Raw genomic sequence first — 25,582 nt, forward strand, 5'->3', positions numbered from 1 at the left:
ATGTAGGATAAGATTCCTAGTCGGCGGAGCGGCTGAGGGAAGAAAGGTTGACTTACCCGCGGTTGCTGTGGAAATCCACGCATCCAAAGTTTCCCCAAACAGAGCCTGACCTGTGAAGGGTAGGTTCTCCACACTCTTCTTGGATTCCGCATCCGCAAACCATTGGCGCAGCCAGAGTCCCCTGGGTGCCGAGACAGCCATGGAAGATGTTCGTGCATTCAGATGACCAAGGTCCTTCATGGCCTCCACCATGAAACCTGCAGAATCCTGTATGTGATGTAAGAACATTTCAATGTCACTTCTATCCATAGTATCTATATCCTCTAGTAATGTGCCTGACCACTTTACTATGGCTTTAGAAATCCATGCACAAGCAATAGTGGGCCTTAGTGCCATGCGTGAAGCAGTGTATATGGATTTGAGCGTAGTCTCAATCTTGCAGTCTGCCGGATCTTTTAACGCAGTAGACCCAGGTACAGGTAAAACCACCTTTTTAGACAATCTAGATACAGCAGTGTCTACTATAGGGCGGGTTTCCCTCCTGCTCCTATCCTCTTCAGGGAAAGGAAAAGCAACAAGAACTTTATTTGGGATCTGGAATTTTTTCTCTGGGTTTTCCCAGGATTTTTCAAATAATGTGTTTAACGCAGGGAAGGAAAGGGAGGCTTTCTTATTGTCTGTAAAGTAAGCATCCTCAACCTATTCAGGTACCTTCTCAGCAATGTGTAAAACATCCAGAATGGCCTCAATCATAAGTTGCACCCCCTTAGCAAGAGATGCCTCCCCCCCAGTATATCCCCATCGCTGTCTCCAGTATCAGAGTCGGTATCCGTATCGACTTGCATTATCTGGGCAAGAGCATGCTTTTTTGGGCATGTACCAGGGGATTTTGAGGAAGTAGTGGGAGCAGAATATGACAGATTTTTTCAAAACCTGTGTTTCACTCTCATAATGAGCAATCCTAGATGAAATCTGGGATATCATCCCCTTAATAGAAGCCACCCACTGGGTTTCGGATTCAGTAGGCTGAGACAGTATATTGCATTCCTGTGTACATGGAATAGACTCTTCTGGAGAAGATACATACTCTGCAGCATAGTAATGTGAGATATATTACATACACACACACAGGAAAATCTCAGACACAGTTTCCCCCAAGTATCTTCAGAGAGACACAGTTAAGGAGCCAGCATACACAGCGCCCCAGTAGGCAGATATAGAATAAAAGCCTGGTGCTGACTGAGTAGCCTTAATAGACTACACAATACACTAATGTGAGTAAACACTCCCTCCCTTTTCTATAACCCGCTGGTACCACACAGGATAGCTGGAGTTATGTGGAGGGTCAGCACTCCCTGACAGCGTCTCTGCTATGTGATCTGCAGGGAGAAAATAGCGTTGGTGAGTGCTGAATCCGCTCTGAGAGGCTCCACCCACGTAAAATGGCGCATCTTCCTGCACTTCTAGAAATTATACAGGCCTGAGGTAATGGTTGCTAGCAGCAGTACAGTGTCCCTGATCGCTTCTGTGACCAGTGTAAGGGTACTGCGCTTGCACAGGGCGCCCCTCACAGTGCCGCACAACAGTACCTTTGAGCCCTCTGGAGCACAGCATCAGCGCTCCCACCCTGATGCCGCCATTCTCACCGGCTCCCCGCTTGTCGGGGCGCCGGCGTCCTACTCACCACCGACGTCTTCTGGCTCTGTTATGGGGTGGCGGCAGTACTGCGGGAGCGAGTGGTCGCCTCGGGGGCTTGTGATCGACACCCTCAGGAGCTCAGTGTCCTGTCAGCGGAGATAGGGGCCATTAACCTCAAAGGGTTGGCTCCTACTCCCCCCTAAATCCCACGAAGCAGGGAGACTGTTGCTGTTAGCCTCCCTGTGCCTAACTCTTAATAATAAGAATTTACTTACCGATAATTCTATTTCTCGTAGTCCGTAGTGGATGCTGGGGACTCCGTAAGGACCATGGGGAATAGCGGCTCCGCAGGAGACTGGGCACAAAAGTAAAGCTTTAGAACTACCTGGTGTGCACTGGCTCCTCCCCCTATGACCCTCCTCCAAGCCTCAGTTAGGATACTGTGCCCGGACGAGCGTACACAATAAGGAAGGATTTTGAATCCCGGGTAAGACTCATACCAGCCACACCAATCACACCATATAACTTGTGATCTAAACCCAGTTAACAGCATGATAACAGAGGAGCCTCTAGAAAAGATGGCTCACTACAGCAATAACCCGATTTTTTGGTAACAATAACTATGTACCAGTATTGCAGACAATCCGCACTTGGGATGGGCGCCCAGCATCCACTACGGACTACGAGAAATAGAAGTATCGGTAAGTAAATTCTTATTTTCTCTGACGTCCTAAGTGGATGCTGGGGACTCCGTAAGGACCATGGGGATTATACCAAAGCTCCCAAACGGGCGGGAGAGTGCGGATGACTCTGCAGCACCAAATGAGAGAACTCCCGGTCCTCCTCAGCCAGGGTATCAAATTTGTAGAATTTTACAAACGTATTTGCTCCTGACCAAGTAGCTGCTCGGCAAAGTTGTAAAGCCGAGACCCCTCGGGCAGCCGCCCAAGATGAGCCCACCTTCCTTGTGGAATGGGCTTTTACAGATTTTGGCTGTGGCAGGCCTGCCACCGAATGTGCAAGCTGAATTGTACTACAAATCCAACGAGCAATAGTCTGCTTAGCAGCAGGAGCACCCAGCTTGTTGGGTGCATACAGAATAAACAACGAGTCAGATTTTCTGACTCCAGCCGTCCTGGAAACCTATATTTCCAGGGCTCTGACAACGTCTAGCAACTTGGAGTCCTCCAAGTCCCTAGTAGCCGCAGGCACCACAATAGGTTGATTCAGGTGAAACGCTGAAAACCACCTTAGGGAGAAACTGAGGACAAGTCCTCAATTCCGCCCTGTCCGAATGGAAAATCAGCTGAGGGCTTTTACAGGATAAAGCCGCCAATTCTGACACGCACCTGGCCCAGGCCAGGGCCAACAGCATGACCACTTTCCATGTGAGATATTTTAACTCCACATATATAAGTGGTTCAAACCAATGTGACTTTTGGAACCCAAAAACTACATTTAGATCCCAAGGTGCCACTGGAGGCACAAAAGGAGGCTGTATATACAGTACCCCTTTCACAAACGTCTGAACTTCAGGGACTGAAGCTAGTTCTTTTTGGAAGAAAATTGACAGGGCCGAAATTTGAACCTTAATGGACCCCCATTTCAGGCCCATAGACACTCCTGTTTGCAGGAAATGTAGGAATCGACCTAGTTGAAAATTCCTCCGTCGGGGCCATACTGGCCTCGCACCACGCAACATATTTTCGCCAAATGCGGTGATAATGTTTTCCGGTTATATCTTTCCTGGCTTTGATCAGGATAGGGATGACTTCATCCGGAATGCCTTTTTCCTTCAGGATCCGGCGTTCAACCGCCCTGCCGTTAAACGCAGCCGCGGTAAGTCTTGGAACAGACAGGGTCCTTGCTGGAGCAGGTCCCTTCTTAGAGGTAGAGGCCACGGATCCTCCGTGAGCATCTCTTGAAGTTCCGGTTACCAAGTCCTTCTTGGCCAATCCGGAGCCACGAATATAGTGCTTACTCCTCTCCATCTTATAATTCTCAGTACCTTGGTTATGAGAGGCAGAGGAGGGAACACATACACTGACTGGTACACCCACTGTGTTACCAGAGCGTCTACAGCTATTGCCTGAGGGTCCCTTGACCTGGCGCAATACTTGTCGAGTTTTATAAACATGTGGAAGACTTCTGGGTGAAGTCCCCACTCTCCCGGGTGGAGGTCGTGTCTGCTGAGGAAGTCTGCTTCCCAGTTGTCCACTCCCGGAATGAATAATGCTGACAGTGCCATCACATGATTTTCCGCCCAGCGAAGAATCCTTGCAGCTTCTGCCATTGCCCTTCTGCTTCTTGTGTCACCCTGTCTGTTTACGTGGGTGACTGCCGTGATGTTGTCCGAATGGATCAACTCCGGGTGACCTTGAAGCAGAGGTCTTGCTGAGCTTAGAGCATTGTAAATGGCCCTTAGCTTCAGGATATTTATGTGAAGTGATGTCTCCAGGCTTGACCATAAGCTCTGGAAATTCCTTCCCTGTGTGACTGCTCCCCAGCCTCGCAGGCTGGCATCCGTGGTCACCAGGACCCAGTCCTGAATGTGCGGCCCTCTAGAAGATGAGCACTCTGCAACCACCACAGGAGAGACACCCTTGTGCTTGGTGACAGGGTTATCCGCTGATGCATCTGAAGATGCGACCCAGACCATTTGTCCAGCAGGTCCCACTGGAAAGTTCTTGCGTGGAATCTGCCGCATGGGATTGCTTCATAGGAAGCCACCATTTTTTCCATAACCATCTCATTGATGTACTGAGACTTGGCTCGGTTATAGGAGGTTCCCGACTAGCTCGGATAACTCCCTGACTTTCTCCTCCGGGAGAAACACCTTTTTCTGAACTGTGTCCAGGATCATCCCTAAGAACAGAAGACGAGTCGTCGGAATCAGCTGCGATTTTGGAATATTGAGAATCCAATCGTGCTGCCGCAACACTACCTGAGATAGTGCTACACCGACCTCCAACTGTTCCCTGGATCTTACCCTTATCAGTAAATCGTCCAAGTAAGGGATAACTAAAATTCCCTTCCTTCGAAGGAGTATCATCATTTCGGCCATTACCTTGGTAAAGACCCGGGGTGCCGTGGACCATCCCTACGGCAGCGTCTGAAACTGATAGTGACAGTTCTGTACCATAAACCTGAGGTACCCTTGGTGAGAAGGGTGAATTGGGACATGAAGGTAAGCATCCTTGATGTACCGAGACATCATGTAGTCCTCTTCTTCCAGGTTCGCAATCACTGCTCTGAGTGACTCAATCTTGAATTTGAACCTCTGTATGTAAGTGTTCAAAGATTTTAGATTTAGAATCGGTCTCACCGAGCCGTCCGGCTTCGGTACCACAACAGTGTGGAATAATACCCCGTTCCCAGTTGCAGGAGGGGTACCTTGATTATCACCTGCTGGGAATACAGCTTGTGAATGGCTTCCAAAACTGTCTCCCTGTCAGAAGGAGACATCGGTAAAGCCGACTTTAGGAAACGGCGAGGGGGAGACGTCTCGAATTCCAATTTGTACCCCTGAGATATCACCTGAAGGATCCAGGTGCCTACTTGCGAGTGAGCCCACTGCGCGCTGAAATTCATTGAGACGGGCCCCCACCGTGCCCGATTCTGCTTGTAAAGCCCCAGCGTCATACTGAGGGCTTGGCAGAGGCGGGAGAGGGTTTCTGTTCCTGGGAACTGGATGATTTCTGCAGCCTTTTTCCTCTCCCTCTGTCACGGGGCAGAAATGAGAAACCTTTTGCCCGCTTGCCCACGAAAAGACTGCGCCTGATAATACGGCGTCTTCTCATGTTGAGAGGCGACCTGGGGTACAAACGTGGATTTCCCAGCTGTTGCCGTGGCCACCAGGTCTGAAAGACCGACCCCAAATAACTCCTCCCCTTAATAAGGCAATACTTCCAAATGCCGTTTGGAATCCGCATCACCTGACCACTGTCGTGTCCATAACCCTCTACTGGTAGAAATGGACAACGCACATTGACTTGATGCCAGTCGGCAAATATTCCGCTGTGCATCACGCATATATAGAAATGCATCTTTTAAATGCTCTATAGGCAATAATATACTGTCCCTATCTAGGGTATCAATATTTTCAGTCAGGGAATCCAACCACGCCAACCCAGCACTGCACATCCAGGCTGAGGCGATTGCTGGTCGCAGTATAACACCAGTATGTGTGTAAATACCTTTTAGGATGCCCTCCTGCTTTCTATCCTTAAGGGCGGCCATCTCAGGAGAGGGTAGAGCCCTTGTTCTTACCAGCGTGTGAGCGCTTTATCCACCCTAGGGGGTGTTTCCCAACGCACCCTAACCTCTGGCGGGAAAGGATATAATGCCAATAACATTTTAGAAATTATCAGTTGTTATCGGGGGAAAACCACGCATCATCACACACCTCATTTAATTTCTCAGATTCAGGAAAACTACAGGTAGTTTTTCCTCACCGAACATAATACCCCTTTTTGGTGGTACTCGTATTATCAGAAATGTGTAAAACATTTTTCATTGCCTCAATCATGTAACGTGTGGCCCCACTGGAAGTCACATTTGTCTCTTCACCGTCGACACTGGAGTCAGTATCCGTGTCGGCGTCTATATCTGCCATCTGAGGTAACGGGCGCTTTAGAGCCCCTGACGGCCTATGAGACGTCTGGACAGGCACAAGCTGAGTAGCCGGCTGTCTCATGTCAACCACTGTCTTTTATACAGAGCTGACACTGTTACGTAATTCTTCCAACAGTTCATCCACTCAGGTGTCGACCCCCTAGGGGGTGACATCACTATTACAGGCAATCTGCTCCGTCTCCACATCATTTTTCTCCTCATACATGTCGACACAAACGTACCGACATACAGCACACACACAGGGAATGCTCTGATAGAGGACAGGACCCCACTAGCCCTTTGGGGAGACAGAGGGAGAGTTTGCCAGCACACACCAGAGCGCTATATATATATACAGGGAAAACCTTATATAAGTGTTTTTCCCCTTATAGCTGCTGTATCTTTAATACTGCGCGTAATTAGTGCCCCCCTACTCTTTTTTTAACCCTTTCTGTAGTGTAGTGACTGCAGGGGAGAGCCAGGGAGCTTCCCTCCAACGGAGCTGTGAGGGAAAATGGCGCCAGTGTGCTGAGGAGATAGGCTCCGCCCCCTTCTCGGCGGCCTTATCTCCCGTTTTTCTATGTATTCTGGCAGGGGTTAAATTCATCCATATAGCCCAGGAGCTATATGCGATGCATTTTTTGCCATCCAAGGTGTTTTTATTGCGTCTCAGGGCGCCCCCCCCCCCCAGCGCCCTGCACCCTCAGTGAAAGGAGTGTGAAGTGTGCTGAGAGCAATGGCGCACAGCTGCAGTGCTGTGCGCTACCTTGTTGAAGACAGGACGTCTTCTGCCGCCGATTTTCCGGACCTCTTCTGTCTTCTGGCTCTGTAAGGGGGCCGGCGGCGCGGCTCTGGGACCCATCCATGGCTGGGCCTGTGATCGTCCCTCTGGAGCTAATGTCCAGTAGCCTAAGAAGCCCAATCCACTCTGCACGCAGGCGAGTTCGCTTCTTCTCCCCTTAGTCCCTCGATGCAGTGAGCCTGTTGCCAGCAGGTCTCACTGAAAATAAAAAACCTAAAACTAAACTTTTCACTAAGCAGCTCAGGAGAGCCACCTAGTGTGTACCCTTCTCGTTCGGGCACAAAAATCTAACTGGGGCTTGGAGGAGGGTCATAGGGGGAGGAGCCAGTGCACACCAGGTAGTTCTAAAGCTTTACTTTTGTGCCCAGTCTCCTGCGGAGCCGCTATTCCCCATGGTCCTTACGGAGTCCCCAGCATCCACTTAGGACGTTAGAGAAATAATAAAACTAAAATAACTCATAGGAACTCCCCTAGCTGTGACTGGTTCCACCGGGCACATTTTTTAAACAGAGTCTGGTAGGAGGGGCATAGAGGGAGGATCCAGCCCATACTATTAAACTCTTAAAGTGCCCATGGCTCCCAAGGGACCCATCTATACCCCATGGTACTAATGTGGACCCCAGCATCCTCTAGGACGTAAGATAAATAGGCATTGATACACAAGGATAGGTGCTATATATTGCATAGTTGTCCACCAGATTGCAAAGGTCCTCGGTGGGCTGCATATCACATCACAGCAATAGTGAGCAATAAGGTATACAGTGAGACCAGTAGCCCCTGCTACTCTCCGGAGACCAGCTGAAGCAGGCACTGATAAAAATATCCGCTCAGGATCTCTGTGAGTGAGGGGAGAGAGAGAAGAGTTGTCACCCTTTGGCGGGATGCCTAAAAGTGACGGACCCCAGGGCAGATGGCCCCCTCCTGAGAAGTGCTCTGTTGGTCTAGTGGGGGTGCAGGAAACTTGGACACCCACTATAAGCACCGCTGGTGGTCTCCCTTACCAGCGTTAACAGCTGCTACAAAATGTTACCTTGTCCCATCGGCTGCGGGTCCCAAGTGTGCTGCTGATGGGTTCTGCTGACCCACTCACCAATGGTTTGGCCATCGGCACTGGGGGTTAGTGAAGCAGTGCGGGCGTCCTGTAGAACACCTAGCACTGCCTACTCTATAATACAAAATAAAATAAATAAAAATAGAGGCTGCCTAAAACAGCCCCTCAAAACAGTGCCCACTCCTGCATGCACCAAACAGCCTGTCTGTGGCTGGGGGCGGGGTATAAAGGGAGGAGTCTGAACTGCTGGGAAGAAAAATGTCTGATGCCCAGACTCCTACTCACAGCCTAGTGTCTATTGTCTGTGTCCCCTTTGGAGTGAGGAAAAAAAATATATTTTGTATTAGTAATTTTCAATTGAACATTGTAGCATTTTAAACCTAACTTGACCAAATTGTAAGGCTCCTTATGGGAGCTTTAACTGTAGTTCCTCTTAGGAATGCTGGCAATCATGCAGATGTGTTTTTTTTTAGCAAACTACCTGACAGAAAGAAAAATCTGAATATAATATTCAAATCTTGTAACCAAGACTACTCTAATTCAGGTTCTGGTACAAGTAAAAATCAGAAAAATATAGTTGGTTTAACAATAACAAGAATGTAGGCACTGACACTTCCTCAATAAACCTCACAAAATGGAACCTGGTGGGTTTAAGCAGCAATCATGTGTGTGGAAGTAGCAGAGGTAGTAGGCCTCTTGTTTGGGTGACTATTTGGTGAGGGGTGTCTGTTACAGGTCCCCAAATATAAGCATTCTCCAGTATTAAAATCCATACCTACGGGAATTTCATTGGAAGAACCATCTTAAATACGCTTTACCAAGCGCGCCTGGGAAATTGTGTTTTTATATATACATATATATATATATATATATATATATATATAATATTTTTCTTTTCTTTATTTTTTTGTATCTAAAATCATTTGGGATAGGGTTCACTTGCCACTGTACATTACAAGCTGTTCGTGCTAATTAGTACCCTAATAGAACATACTGTACAGAGATACTAAGTACGGTGATTTGGCATCCAGTTAAAAGCTGTTCGTGCTAATTAGTACACTAGTAGAACATACTGTACAGAGATACTAAGGATGGTGATTTGCCATCTAGGAGCTTAGGGAGGAGCTTTTATCTCTCCATTATACATAGAAAGATTAAACTTGCCACTGTACGTTACAAGCTGTTCGTGCTAATTAGTACACTAGTAGAACATAGAGTACAGAGATACTAAGGACGGTAATTTGGCACCCAGGAACTTAGGGAGGAGCTTTTCTCTCTCTCCATTATACTTAGAAAAATTACAATGGAGAGAGATTAAAGCTCCTCCCTAAGTTCGTGAATGCCAAATCACTGTACTTAGTATCTCTGTACAGTATGTTCTACTAGTGTACTAATTAGCACGAACAGCTTGTAACGTACAGTGGCAAGTTTAATCTTTCTATGTATAATATAGAGATAAAAGCTCCTCCCTAAGTTCCTGGTTGTCAAATCTCCGTCCTTAGTATCTCTGTATAGTATTTTCTATTAGGGTACTAATTAGCACGAACAGCTAAATAGTACCCTAATAGAACATACTGTACAGAAATACTAAGTACAGTGACTTGGCATCCAGGAACTTACTGAGGAGCTTTTATCTCTCTCCATTATACATAGAAAGATTAAACTTGCCGCTGTACGTTACAAGCTGTCCGTGCTAATTAGTACCCTAATAGAACATACTGTACAGAGATAGTAAGTACGGTGATTTGCCATCCAGTTAAAAGCTGTTCGTGCTAATTAGTACACTAGTAGAAGATACTGTACAGAGATACTAAGGACGGTGATTTTGCATCTAGGAACTTAGGGAGGAGCTTTTATCTCTCCATTATACATAGAAAGATTAAACTTGCCACTGTACGTTACAAGCTGTTCGTGCTAATTAGTACACTAGAAGAACATACTGGGGACTCGGACTCATACAGTACTTGCATTTCAAAAGCACGGTATTTTCCACCGCCTCCCGCTAGCCCATCGCCCTTCCCCCCTGGGAGCCTGCACAGGTCATGCAGTAGACAGGGAGGGAGTTATTCACATAAACCAGGGCAAAGCTGCAGGAGCGGTTGTACTGTTAAGGTTCTATGCACCATACGGTACACATACAATTCTGTAGCAGGGCAGACTCAATTGAAATGGCTACCGCCTGTGACTCCTTGCCCCATGGAGACCCTCAGCTATGGAGCAAGTAACAGCACAGATTTTGTAGGTCACGGGACAATGCTGAAGGAGCGTCAGAATCCCCTAGCTAAAATACACAGGGGTGATAGGGATAAGCGAGGTCTATGCACTTAACGATACACCGCGAAGTTCCCCATGGTTTTGATTATGCCTTTTCTTTAAACATGGTGTTTTCCATTGCCTCGCCCTACCCCCCATCCCACTTTCCCCTTCCCCCCCTGGGAGCCTGCAAAGTACATGCAGTAGACAGGGAGGGAGTTCCGATCAGGTTACAAGACATGTGCAACAGTATACTACTGTATGTAGGAAAATCCCCCGCCCACTCTGATTTATGTGAAACCTTTGTGCACCCCTCCATTGAATGTATAACAAAGAAAAAAAATAATAATAAAGTGAATGTTACACAACACATTAAAAAAAAGGTTGGCACTTCCTTCCCATTGGTGTTGGTTTATGCCTTAGGGGGCTCGGACGCTAATACTTGTATTTCAAAAGCACGGTATTTTCCACCGCCTCTCCCTACCCCCATCGCCCTTCCCCCCTGGGAGCCTGCACAGGTCATGCAGTGGACAGGGAGGGAGTTGAGGTCAGGTACAATGCGCAGTACTGTGTTGCTCAGTTAGTTGCGTCGGAATACACTAATTTATACTCATTACCGCTGTGTATTTGTATATAGCGGGATGAATCGCTGCTGCAGATTTACTTTGATTTATGTGAAACCTGTGTGCACCCTTTCATTGAATGTATAACAAAGAAAAAAAATAATAAAGTGAATGTCACGGGAACATATAAAAAAAAAAGGTTGGTACTTTGGGACTCAAAACTGGGACTCTCAGCATAGAAGGTGGGAGCCTTCATTGCTAGGTTGGTTTGGAAGGGGAGACAATTAGCTACCAGAGGGTACCAACCCCAAGTTTCTGTGACCCCCACAAGGCTCATGGCAAGCGTTGGAACCCATGGTGGGTCTGAATTAACGGGCCCATTAAAGTCTACGGGAAAATGGGTCCACTTTGCGTACTGATATCTCTGGTTCTGGGTGTCCCAGAGACTCAGGACTGGTACCAAACAAAAGAGGAGACTCTTGGCTTTCAGGGCAGACCAACCACTAGTTTATGTGACACTGGAAAGGGAAACAACAGTGTATTGGGTCCCCTCCAGTTGTCCGCCTAGCTTGCACAGGATGCAGGGTTTCTGGCTAGATAGGAAATACTGTACAGAAATGCTAAGCATGGTAATTTGACATCTAGGAACATAGGGAGGAGCTTTTATCTCTCTCCATTATACTTAGAAAAATTACACTTGCCACTGTACGTTACAAGCTGTTCGTGCTAATTAGTACACTAGTAGAACATACTGTACAGAGATACTAAGTACAGTGATTTGGCATCCACAAACTTAGGGAGGAGCTTTAAACTCTCTCCATTGTAATCTTTCTAAGTATAATGGAGAGAGATAAAAGCTCCTCCCCAAGTTCCTGAATGCCAAATCACTGTTCGTTGTATCTCTGTACAGTATGTTCTACTAGTGTACTAATTAGCACAAACAGTTAGTAACGTACAGCGGCAAGTTTATTCTTTCTATGTATAATGGAGAGAGATAAAAGCTCCTTAGTAAGTTCCTGGATGCCAAATCACCATACTTAGTATCTCTGTACAGTATGTTCCATTAGGGTACTAATTAGCTGTTCGTGCTAATTAGTACCCTAATAGAAAATACTATACAAAGATACTAAGGACGGTGATTTGGCAACCAGGAACTTATGGAGGAGCTTTTATCTCTCTCCATTATACTTAGAAAAATGACACTTGCCACTGTACGTTACAAGCTGTTCGTGCTAATTAGTACACTAGTAGAACATACTGTACAGAGATACTAAGTACAGCGATTTGGCATCCACAAACTTAGGAAGGAGCTTTAATCTCTCCATTGTAATCTTTCTAAATTTAATGGAGAGAGATAAAAGCTCCTCCCTAAATTCCTGGGTGCCAAATTACCGTCCTTAGTATCTCTGTACTCTATGTTCTACTAGTGTACTAATTAGCACGAACAGCTTGTAACGTACAGTGGCAAGTTTAATCTTTCTATGTATAATATAAAGAGATAAAAGCTCCTCTCTAAGTTCCTGGTTGTCAAATCACCGTCCTTAGTATCTCTGTATAGTATTTTTTATTAGGGTACTAATTAGCACGAACAGCTAATTAGTACCCTAATAGAACATACTGTACAGAGATACTAAGTACAGTGATTTGGCATCCAGGAACTTACTGAGGTGCTTTTATCTCTCTCCATTATACATAGAAAGATTAAACTTGCAACTGTACGTTACAAGCTGTTCGTGCTAATTAGTACCCTAATAGAACATACTGTACAGAGATACTAAGTACGGTGATTTGGCATCCAGTTAAAAGCTGTTCGTGCTAATTAGTACACTAGTAGAACATACTGTACAGAGATACTAAGTACGGTGATTTGGCATCTAGGAACTTAGGGAGGAGCTTTTATCTCTCCATTATACATAGAAAGATTAAACTTGCCACTGTACGTTACAAGCTGTCCGTGCTAATTAGTACACTAGAAGAACATACTGGGGACTCGGACTCATACAGTACTTGCATTTCAAATGCATGGTATTTTCCACCGCCTCCCGCTAGCCCATCGCCCTTCCCCACTGGGAGCCTGCACAGGTCATGCAGTAGACAGGGAGGAAGTTATTCACATAAACCAGGGCAAAGCTGCATGAGCGGTTGTACTGTTAAGGTTCTATGCACCATACAGTACACATACAAGTCTGTAGCAGGGCAGACTCAATTGAAATGGCTACCGCCTGTGACTCCTTGCCCCATGGAGACCCTCAGCTATGGAGCAAGTAACAGCACAGATTTTGTAGGTCACGGGGCAATGCTGAAGGAGCGTCAGAATCCCCTAGCTAAAATACACAGGGTCGATAGGGATAAGCGACGTCTATGTACTTAACGATACCCCAGACCCCATCGCATCACAAAGTGACAAAATGTCCAAGGCACATGAACATCCACCTTGTGTCAGCACTCAGCTATGGAGCGAGGTTTTGCAGGCTTCGGGGCAGTGCTGAAAGAGCGTCGGAATCCCCTAGCTAAAATACACAGGGGTGATAGGGTTAAGTGAGGTCTATGCACATAATGCTACAAGGAGGGGGTTCATGTGCCTTGGACATTTTGTCACGTTGTGATGCGATGGGGTCTGGTGTATCGTTATGTGCATAGACCTCGCTTATCCCTATCGACCGTGTGTATTTAAGCTAGGGGATTCTGACGCTACTTCAGCATTGGCCCGTTCTTTGAACACGGTATTTTCCACTGCCTTGTCCTATCCCCATTCCACTTCCCCCCTGGGAGCCTGCACAGTTCATGCAGTACAGTTAGGGAGTTCCGATCAGGTTACAAGACAAGATTTATGTGAAACCTGTGTGCACCCTTCCATTGAATATTGTATAAGGATACATCATTACTCCAAACAGCTCTAGAGCGCGAGGTCCTGTGAAACACTGCTAGCGTTGGACATCTATTTTCAGCCGAAAATGCATTTTGTTCGCAATGTGATGTGACTAGGACACCAGAAGACTGCTCTCATTATTCCTATATTAAACACTTGTATATCTGTGTGTGTCTGAGTCTCTGAATCTGTATACGAAGTGCTGCAACCACAGATTTTTTTCTCATGCCAAGTTCCATTGTGCTTTGTATAGACTTATTCATAAACAGATATACACACAATCTCATTCACATGAAGATAAGGATGATGAGTGGGACAATTAAAAGATGGTGAAGAAACTTTTGGGTCTATTGACTAAGACTTGGATGGAGATAAAGTGGATGGAGATTAAGTGTCCGATAATCTGCTCCAGTCATTTTCAAACATATGCTGTAACATTTTAGTAAGGAACTGATTGGCTGGTATTTTAATCTCCATCCACTTTATTTATATCCGGAGAGGATCCGACATGCATTGAATAGACCCCATAGTGTTAAATACAGTATACCTCTCTATACTTTTTACACACTCTATTTTTAGTATTTTGCCAATATATGAGATTTCCAATAGGAGATTTTAATGTATAGTAATACATGTTAAAATGATTTTATAACATTAGTTCATAAAAAAAAAATTAGGTCTCAAGTGCATGACGTTATCAACTCTTTTTTGTTTTTCCAGAGTTAGTGGTAGCACCTCATTACACACTTAATAATACAGTAATAATTGAAGACAAAACAGCTCTCTTGAAATTACAGTTGTATGAATATGAGATGAAGTCATTAATATTTTTGTGATGAGGATTTAATTATCCCTTTTTCTTTATATGGGAGATTCAGATCTCAGCAGTGTGCTATTTTGTAATGGCACAATGTGACAGCCCACATCACTAGTTTTTCATCCCACCCGATAACAGTCACCACCCATTGAATCCAGAGAAGCAAAGCATTGCATTAAAAATGTAACCTTCAAAATCATAAAGTGCCCGCCTTGGTGATCAGTACCCTGCCCTAAAAAAAATACTGGAGTGAACACTTGGGCTGTATGGGTCCATTTAACCTTTACCCAGTGAAGAATTGAGAAACTATATCTCAGCCCCTGTCCCTGGAGCTTCTTCATTTAGCCATTTTCCAATGAGACAATCACATAAATTGCTGTACTCACGCTCACAACCCAATTCTGTGGCCATTTCAAAGTGTGCAGCAAAAATGCTCGTCAGTCAGTCTGCATTTAAATTAACTGGAACATTTTCTGTCTGTATTTTTTTGCCTATGATCTAATGAACTTTAGCTTCAACAAAATGGCCACCATTATCATTCTTACTCTTTTGCCTCTACTGTGTATGGTTTTTATAGTATGCTCTAACAACAATGGTTCTCAAACTTGGTCCTCAGGATCCCAAACAGTTCACATTTTCCTGGTCACTTGGCAGGAGCACAGGTGTATTCATTACCCCCTTACACATTTTAAAAGATCCATGGCGGAGCTAATAATTTAACTTGTGATTATGTGAGGAGACTGGGAAAAAATTAACTGTTTGGGGAACGAGTTTGAGAAACTGTGCTCATGCCTTTTTTGGGTGAAAAAAGAAAGGACAGTAAAAGTAAGTTACTGGTGCTCTCCTGCAGTTTCTTGGCTGCCGAGATTCACATGAAGCCCATGTTGAGTAACCTGGATTGTAATTTTTTAATATTATTTAATTGAATGAGTGTAGATTACAACTAATCTTGTACACCTGTATTAGTTTAATTAATTGATTGGTTAGACAGACTCTCAAGGCGTACACACACGGAGAGATTTGGCAAAAGATGTGGATGTTTCAAATCGTTCCGTGTGTATCAAAAGATATTTCTGCCGATGCACATACCCGCCGCTAGTTTATGCGTGCAGAAAGATCATAGACCAATCTTTTGCATTGTGTTCAAATCGTTTTGTGTGTATGCACCATGAACGATTTGGCGAAAGCTGAACGACTGGCTAACAACTCCCCACCACCATTTCCTCATTCTGTGCCAGGCTGGATGGAGAAGAGACACAGACAGCAGTTCATCTATTTTGTTTTCACAGTTTCTACAAGCAGCATGGGAGCACATGTTGCTGAAAGGCTGCTTGCCACCAATGTATTTGTAAACCTTGCAGCAATGTATTTTTTACTGTCCACCAATGTGTCCCATACCTGTGTAAAGTCCTCCAGCATGTCCCCGAGACACTGGCCAGCATTGTTTATGCAGTGTCCCCCATGACTCTGCACACTGTGTCCCTCATGACACTTCCCTTATGCATCTGCACATTGATAAATGTCCCCCAGGCCATTTTTCACATGGCACTTTATCACCATTATTTTATATCCTCTATTTCAGCCACACCCTTTATTTTAATTTATACCCAAGACATGATCAATCTTGTGTATTTTTGTGTAAACGATAATCATTAAAGATCGATTGTTTGTCCAATCATTCACTATTTGACACTAAATCATTTGTCCTGGAAAATGTTAATGATATTGGATTGTTTGCCAAATCTATCCGTGTGTATGCACCATTACACTGGGCATACACTATACAATTATCTGGCAGATAATATGCCAGATCTGTTGGTTGGAAAGAAACTCTGTAATGGATGTCAACAAATGACAATCAAACATTAGCTCCCAAGCACTGGCAAATGGAAAAAAACCTGTCGTTCAGACAAATTGGTTAAATCACAGATTTAACCAATTTGTATAAACAACTAGCCTCCCGCTACTGCCGAACGGAAACAAGCCACAGCAGTACCGTACCCTGGAGAGGCACTGCACGGACACCGCATTTCTGGCAGTTGTCTCATACCAACACGCGGCATCCAGCCTCCCGCGATCACTGAACGGAATATATCCCTCTCACCAAGCAGCCACACTGTGGGCACTGCAGGACTTTCAACCGAGGACGCTCGGTTGTACCAGCCCACATGAGAGGTATTCTAACAGCATAACACACACAGCCTATCTCCAATACGGCAATTACATTGTATCACGGAACTGCAACATTTCTATACTGCTAATTAGTGGCAAACTGAACTGTACCCATTCAATTTGATTGTGGACTCATACTTATCCATTATTTACTATCCCTATTCAGAGTACAATCAGTACTATATGGTCTCTTGCTGCTACTCAGTTGCTATTATTGGTAGATAAGTCTTGCCTTTATACCATCAGGGTGCAAAGCAATATTATCTCACGGTATCTAACTAAGTTTTACTAATCATTTTGTGTATACGTGTTTTTATTTTTTTTTCTTTGTTTAATAAACCCCTTTTTATACACGTCGGCTCTCTGCTATCATAATTTTCCCTGTTACTTTGCGCAGCCGTTTCTACTTTAATTTCTATCTCAATTGTTTAAATACACACAGTGTTTAGTACGGCAGCACATAGTACCAGGGTAACTTTATTCATTAATATGTGGTTAATCTAGAGGCGCTGTTAAAGCAGTTATTTGTTTATCCTTGGTCTTCATATGTAAAATAGTGCCCGAAGGAGAAAGGACATACTTGAGAGAAGGAACATAACAACAACAACGAGTGGTGAGATTCACACACCAGCACACAAATAACAAACGACCAGCAATGGCTGGTAACAAAACAGTAACAGCTTAACAGGTAACAATATAAACGCACTGGGGCCGGCGCCCAATATCCCTTATGGGACTACGAGAAAAGGATTTACAGGTAGGTAATTAAAATCCTATTCTCTCTAGCATCCATAAGGGAAATTGGGAAATTAGTACGATGGGGACATACCAAAGCTTCCAAAATTAGCGAAAAAGTGCAGAGATGCCTGCAGCACCGCCTACCCAAACTGGGAATCCTCTTTGGCCAGGGTAACAAACCTGTAGAACTTCACAAAGGTGTTCTTCCCCGACCAGGTAGCAGCACGGCATAGTTACAAGGCCTATACTCCACAGGCAGCCGCCCAGGAAGTCCCCACCAATCTTGTAGAGTGGGCTTTTAGAGACTGTGAAACCGGTAAGGTTGCCGACACATATGCCTGTTGGATAATAAGTCAAAGCCAACGAGCAATGGACTGCTCTGATGCAGGGCAACCCTTTTTCTGTGCATCATATAGCACGAACAAAGAATCCGTCTTTCTGATCCGAGCCGTTCTCTTGACATAGATCTTCAAGGCTCGCGCAGCATCCAATGCCTCCGGAGGAGCAGAACTGCCAGAACTACAATTGGTTGATTCAAGTGGAATGCAGAGACGACCTTCGGCAGGAACTGTGCCTAGTCCTGAGCTCCGCTTTGTCCTCATAAAAGACCAAGTAGGGGCTTTTACACGATAAGGCCCCCAATTCTGAGACACGCCTAGCAGAAGCCAGGGCCAATAACATCACCGTCTTCCACGTGAGATACTTGTCTTCTACCGTCATCAGAGGTTCATACCAGGAGGACTGTAGAAATTCCAACACTACATTCAAATCCCAGGGTGCCGTGGGCGGCACAAAAGGAGTTTTAAAATGAAGCACCCCTTGCAAGAAGGTCTGAACTTCTGGCAATACTGCCAATTTCTTCCGGAAGAAAACAGCTGAAATCTGGACCTTAATGGAACCCAGACGAGACGTAAGCCCTTATTCACACCAGCCTGCAGGAAACATCCCACGTGGAACTCCGCAGGCGGATACGTGCGGTCCTCTTCTCCTGATATAATGATAGTGTTTTGAAAGCAAAGGTTTCCTGGCCTGAACCAAGGTAGCAATAACCTTTTTGGAAAGGCCCTTGTGAGCTAGGATGTTCCGCTCAACCTCCAACCTCAAACAAAGCCGCCATAAGTCCGGGTAGACTAACATACCTTGTTGAAGAAGATCTCTTCTCAGTGGCAAAGGCCAAGGGTCTTCGACGGACATGTCCAGAAGATCCGCGTACCATGCCCTGCAAGGCCAATCCGGGCAATCAGAATTGCCTGGACTCCTTGATTCCGGAGTCGCTTGAGCACCTTTGGGAGCAATGGAATTGAAGAAAACAGGTAGACCAGCCAGTAAGGCCAAAGCGACGTCAGTGCATCCACTGCCCTCGCCTGAGGGTCCCTGGTTCGTGAGCAATACCAACGAAGCTTCTTGTAGAGACGAGAAGCCAACATGTCTATTTCTGGGCAGCCCCACCTGTCAATGATCTGCTGAAACACCTGATGGTGAAGCCCCCACTCTCACAGGTGGAGATCGTGACGACTCAGGAAGTCCGCTTCCCAGTTGTCTACTCCCAGAATGAAGATTGCAGACATTGCTCTTGCATTTCTTTCTGCCCAGAGGAGTATCTTTGACACCTCTCGCATGCAGGCCCTGCTTTTTGCTCCTCCTTGTTGACTGCTGTAAGCTACTGCCGTGGCGTTGCCAGTAGGCTGGAGGACTGCAGCCCCCACAGGTGGAAAATCCTGGCCTGAGGTGACAGCTGTATTAACCGGTGCATCTGAAGATGTGATCCGGACCACTTGCTCAGGAGATCCAAATGAAATGTTCTGGCTTGGAACCTTCCATAGTGGATCGACTCGTACGAGGCAACCATCTTCCCCAACAATCTTGTGCAAAGATGGATGGATATTCGAGTAGGCCAGAGAACCACGCGGACCATCTCCTGAAGTGGTCTCGCTTTGTCTTCTGGGAAGAACACTTTCCAGCAGCATTCACAGGAACAGGAGCCGCTGAGTTGGCTCCAGGTGGGACTTCTGTAAATTGGGGATCCACCCATGGTGTGAAAGAAGTTGGATAGTGCAGTCTTTATGGAGCATTAAAAGCTACCTGGATCTTGCTTCTATCGGGAGATCGTCCAGGAAAGGGACAATATTGACCCCCAGGACCCGGAGTTGGAACATCATCTCCGCCATCACCTTTGTGAACACCCTCGGAGCTGTGGCAGGCCGAAGGGTAGCGCCTGGAACTGGTAGTGACCGTTCAGCAGGGCAAACCTCAGGTAAGCCTGATGAGGTGGCCAGATCGGGATATGGAGATAGGCGTCCCTCATATCCAGGGCGACCATGAACTCCTGTTCTTCCAGACCTGCAACCACTGCTCACAAGGATTCCATCTTGAACCCAAAAACCTCTAGTAAGGGTTCAAGGATTTCAGATTCAAAATGGGTCTTACCGAACCACCCTGTTTCGGTACCACTAACAGGTTTGAGTAATAACCCTTGCCCTGTTGTTGCAGTGGTACTGGAGCAATGACTCAGGACTGGACCAATTTTAGGATGGCCTGTTGCAACGTAACACGCGTATCCTCCAAAGCTGTTAAGCTTGATTTGTAAAATTGGTGGAGAGCAGCACAGTCGAACTACAGCTTGTAGCCCTGAGAAATGAGGTCCTGTACCCAGGTATACTGGCAGGAACATTATTCCAGATGCGGCTGAAGTGACGCAGACGAGCTCCCACCACGAGATCCCCCTGGGGGGGGGGGGGGGGGGGGGGGCGGGCACCGCTGTGCTGAGGCCTTAGTGGAAGCTGAACAAGTGCTTTGTTCCTGGGAACCTGAAGCTGCTGGCTTTTTTGCCTCACCTCTGGTGCCTCGTGCAGCTTTGGGAGGCACATCTGGTTCAAGATCGAAACATAGCGGTCCGAAAGGACTGAGTAGATGGCCCCGGGTAGGAATACCTAGCCGGTGGGGTCCCAGAGGGGAGAAACGTGGAATTCCCCACAGTAGCTTTGGAAATCTACGAAACCAACTAAACCCCGAATAGCCATTCCCCCCAAAGGGAGAGACATCACACTATGCTTGGAATCTGCGGCCGCCATCCACTGGTGCAGCCATAAAGTTCTGCCCACCAACACTGCCATAGCAGTAGAATTTACATTAATAGCGACTATCTCTTTAATAGAGTCGCACAGGACGCGTGCAGTATTCTGAATGTGTTTGATCAGAGAAACCATACTCACCAGAGAAATATTCCCCACGAGGCCCTCTTGAACTGGCCCGCCCAGGTGTGAATTACATGTGTCAACCAGCAACTCGCAAGTCTTTGTGATATACTAGCTGCTGTTGAATAGACTTAAGTGTAGTCTTCTAGTTTCCTATCCCCAGGGTCCTTCAAAGCCGAGGAACCAGACGTCAACAGCAGGGGAATCTTCCCAGTTTTTCCTGCCTTCAGGAGAAAATGGGAGTGTTAATTAGCGTCTGGCCACCTGGAATTATTTTATCAGGATTTTTCCAGGTCAACTTTAAACATATCATCTAATTCCTTAGATTCAGAGAAAGTAATGCTAACCTTTTTCTGTGAGGAGAAAAACAACTGATTTACTGCATCGTCATCTACTGGGAGTTTTAACACATCACTGATAGCAATTAAGAGGGGCTCAAGCCCTTGTGCAGGAGATGAATCCTCAATAACACGGTCCATCTTCCCCCCTCCTTCTGTCCCTCTTCATCAGTTACTGAGAGTAAGCAGGCAGCCCACGTGTACATGGCCCTGAGCTAGGGAGAAGGGTCTTTCCTCTGCCTCTTGCAGCCAGGTCTGCTATACCGCCTGCTGCAGTCGCTGTGTCTTATGACTATTTGCAGAGGGCTGAGAGAACATGCCCAAACAGCATACCGAAAATAACAAAGATTTTAAAAGAAACTGAAGAAAACTCTGGAGCTTGCAGAGTGTGCATCCTCTCCTGAGGGCACTTTTTTCTAAACTGGCTGTGGGAGGGGAGGAGCCAGCACACCCAGTTGAAGAAATTTAAAGTGCACTGCTTCCTTTGGACCCCGTCTATAACCCATCTTACTAATTCCCCAATATCCCTTAAGGATGCTAGAGAAATTTTTTTTGCAGTACCCAAGAAGGTGACTTTTTATTGAATGTAATAGTTCTTATTTTAAGAGTTCACCCTTACTGAATTTTGATTCATTTTATATATGAGTGCATTTGGAAAAGAACGATCACATTTGCATAATAATCAGGAGTGACTGTGAGGTTGAGGAAAAAAAGCAGGAGAATATAGAAAAAGAAACTATAGTAACTATGTAAGCTTATACAGCTGTGACATCAGTGTGGACACGAGCAAGTTTTAACCTTTTTCAAATGAAAACACCATACTAATAAGAATTGTAGAACATTTCCTGAATTGTATGAACTGTACTTTTGATTTCAGGGACTGCAAACACACAGTCTTTTAGTAACATAGGCCCTCATTCCGAGTTGTTCGCTCGTTCTTTTTCATTGCATCGCAGCGTTTTTTTGCAAACTGCGCATGCGCAATGTTCGCACTGCGGCTGCGCCAAGTAAATTTGCTAAGTAGCTTGGTATTTTACTCACGGCATTACGAGGTTTTTTCTTCGTTCTGGTGATCGTTGTGTGATTGACAGGAAGTGGATGTTTCTGGGCGGAAACTGGCCGTTCTCTGGGAGTGTGTGAAAAAACGCTGCCGTTTTTGGGAAAAACGCGGGAGTGGCTGGAGAAACGGGGGAGTGTCTGGGCGAACGCTGGGTGTGTTTGTGACGTCAAACCAGGAACGAAACTGACTGAACTGATCGCAGTGGCAGAGTAAGTGTCGAGCTACTCAGAAACTGCTTAGAAATTTCTATTCGCAATTTTGAGAATCTTTCGTTCGCAATTTTGCTAAGCTAAGATTCACTCCCATTAGGCGGCGGCTTAGCGTGTGCAATGCTGCTAAAAGCAGCTTGCGAGCGAACAACTCGGAATGAGGGCCATAGTTTCTGAGGTTGAAAAAAAGACAATTTGTCCATCGAGTTCAACCTCTAAGTGATCTCCTAAACTGTAACATGTTTAAGACTAATTTGAACGGTGAATGTTTAGCAGTTATGGGGTAATTCAGAGTTGATCGCAGCAGCAAATTTGTTAGCAGCTGGGCAAAACCATGTGCACAGCAGGGGGTGCAGATATAACATTTGCAGAAAGAGTTAGATTTGGGTGGGTTATATTGTTTCTGTGCAGGGTAAATACTGGCTGCTTAATTTTTACACTGCAATTTAGATTGCAGATTGAACACACCCCACCCAAATCTAACTCTCTCTGCAAATGTTATATCTGCCCCCCCCTGCACTGCACATGGTTTTGCCCAACTGCTAACAAATTTGCTGCTGCGATCAACTCTGAATTAGGCCCTTTGTCAATGCCTCTCTTTTTATTATTATTTTATTTATTACTAAAGATACAATTTACCCACCATAACCCTGTATATCCTTATCCATTTCATAGTTAGCTGAACTATTGGGTATATTCATAAGCACCAGTGCACTTACAGTTTTCTCTGTTACAATTCCAGTGTGATGGCAACTGTATACACAGATTTTGTATGTCCAGAAGCTCCCTGAAAGAATAGCTTAATTTTATTTTTTACTTACTTTCTGGCCAAATCAGTTTGGGGACTATGTAATGAAGTGTCCTGAGGGCCTGATTGGAACTACGGATGACCACTGGTGAAAAAGAAACCACTGACCATCATTGGTCAATGACCGTCTCTAGTTTTAACCACTCATATCATGCATAAGGGATTCAGGTTCACTATGTGTAATGGATGCTTCTCAAAAATGCCTCATTGCGCTTTATTTCACCTTACACAAAACAATCTTTTATAAGAACAAAAAAACAGTTCTTGCAAGATACAATACCTGGACTAATATGGCAGGCTCTACTGTCTTCACAATAAAAGCAAAGAGAGCCAAAACAAGACACAGAGTTTCTTGCAGGGCAGGCAGTTCTGAGACCTGGTACAGATAAAGCAAGATGTTAAGCAACAAACATTATATGGTTAAATCCTGCATTGTGCAATGTTACTACAAATAAACAATTGTATATATGCAGATAGAGTCATTGTGTAAATCTACTAAATATATAAAAATAAAACACATTAACTTACTATTTTGTAGCATGAATCGTGCTCAGAGAATAAGCTCCAGCAAAGCATTTTGTACTGACGCTCCCTACATCTGAACACTTGCCATGGAAAGGAGCTTATAATTGACGTGTGAAATTGTCCTGGAGAAAGCACTATAGCCCGGACCGACATTTACAACAGCCAGCTCCCGTCTCTATAATGCTGGCCAATAGTCAGCACTGGATCTGGGATCGGGCACTATTAAACAGCATCTCCAATACATACCACAAATTTGTATTTATATGTGCATGGGCCATAACACTTTAATTTAAGGATTACTGGTTGTACTGCCTCTCAGTAGGTTACAAACGAAGCTACTGGATTCACTCCCAGAATAGAGATCATTTCAGTGAATTAACTGCTTTGCGATAACGGATTTTAACCAAGGAACTACATATCTGCGAGTCTGATTTTTTTTTTTTTAGGAATTCACATATGAAATACTGTACAGTATTTTAAGACAATATTCTGTGTGTATCATAGAAGTTTACTTATTTTTTTGCTATTGATTTTATTTGTTTACATCTCATTGTCATACATTGTAAGGTATTTCTTATGTGTGTTCAAGAGTAAATGTGTTCCAACTGAGACCACTTGAGATCATGATTATGAAGAACAACACTTGTTCAGTCTAAACCCTTTTTTAATGGTGATAATTAAGTAGATGACAAAGTCATTGCGACGGCAATGCAACACGTTATTATCTTTGGTGAGAATTGTATTAATGAAAAAAAAATCTAGTTTAAAAAATGTGATTAAAATTAACTATTTGTGTGAATTTGGTAACTTAAAAGAAAAAGCAATGGAAATAAAATGTTGCATTTAGAAAGAAAAAAAAGGGGGGGGGGGATTTTCGTCTTACCTGTGAAATCCCTTTTTCTGAAGCCACGGTTGACACTCGGAACAGTGAGTACAGTCAGGCGTCCAGTCCGGGCACCAAGAAGTTAACTTTTTTGAGTGCAGCCAGGGAGGCCCCTCCTCCCCTATACCCAGCCTGCATCAGGCAAGTCAGTTATTTAAACTACAAGCCAGGAACAGGAAAGGAAAGGCAGTTATACCCCTTTCACACCGCACAAATAACCCGGTATCGACCTGGCATATTGACAAGTTGACACGGGTCAGTGTGCAGTGTGAAAGCGCCATGTCGGATTTCCCGGGTTGCCTGACCCAGTAATTCAACCCCGGCTATAAGCAGTGTTATTCCTGGGTTGAATACCGGGTCAGTGGCTCTGTAAACGGATTCCCGGGTCGAGACGATCCAGGACGTGTTTACAAGATAGGGAGAAGCGGTGCGGAGATGAGCTCATCTCCCAGCGCCGCCTCCACCTACACTGCCGGCTCTGCCCACCGCCGCTATGGCAACCAATGCGGCAATATGCCGGGTCTGGAAGCCAGCAAAAGAGGTAGTAGAGACTCCAATGACGGATCCCACCCGGGAAGGACCCATTTCTAATTCCCGGGTGGGATCCGACATTGGAGATGTGAAAGGGGTAAAAGAAACAAATCCCTTACTCATATACATACAAAATATGTAGAAGAACATGTCCGAGAAAAGCTTGTAAAGAACGTAAGGGTGGCCGACCAGTGTCAAACATGGCTTCAGAAATAGGGATTTAACAGGTAAAATCCCTGTTTTTCTTTCATCCAATGGTCGGACACTGGGAACAGTAGGACGTCCCAAAGTGTTCCCTTTATGGGTGGGAACGTTCACGAGTTGCACTGAGGACCTGATGCCCAAAAGTTGCATCAGTCAAGGTGAAGGTGTCAAACCTATAGAACCTGAGGAAGGTATGGGCAGAAGTCCACTTAGCTGCCCTGCAAAGGTGCTTTGCTGAAGCTCCCCGGTGGGCCGCCCATGAAGCGTCAACTTTTCTTGTGGAATGGGCCCTAACTGATGCTGACACTGGCTT

General features: G+C 45.3%; 1 protein-coding gene and 1 long non-coding RNA gene across 5 annotated transcripts in view; one reads left to right on the forward strand and one right to left on the reverse strand.

The window, feature by feature from the left end:
- The window catches only part of FIRRM (FIGNL1 interacting regulator of recombination and mitosis), a 926,412-nt gene that overhangs the window by 213,647 nt on the left and 687,183 nt on the right, over window positions 1-25,582 (reverse strand). For all 4 annotated transcript variants that reach the window (XM_063940283.1, XM_063940285.1, XM_063940284.1 and 1 more), the window contains one exon: window positions 23,407-23,502. In XM_063940283.1, the coding sequence (XP_063796353.1) occupies window positions 23,407-23,502 (96 nt within the window). The remainder of the gene's footprint in view (window positions 1-23,406; window positions 23,503-25,582) is intronic.
- LOC134957994 (uncharacterized) overlaps window positions 1-25,582 on the forward strand; it is a 250,730-nt gene that overhangs the window by 175,587 nt on the left and 49,561 nt on the right. The window lies entirely within an intron of this gene.

Source organism: Pseudophryne corroboree, chromosome 9 (assembly GCF_028390025.1).
Source record: "Pseudophryne corroboree isolate aPseCor3 chromosome 9, aPseCor3.hap2, whole genome shotgun sequence".
Lineage (NCBI taxonomy): Eukaryota > Metazoa > Chordata > Amphibia > Anura > Myobatrachidae > Pseudophryne > Pseudophryne corroboree.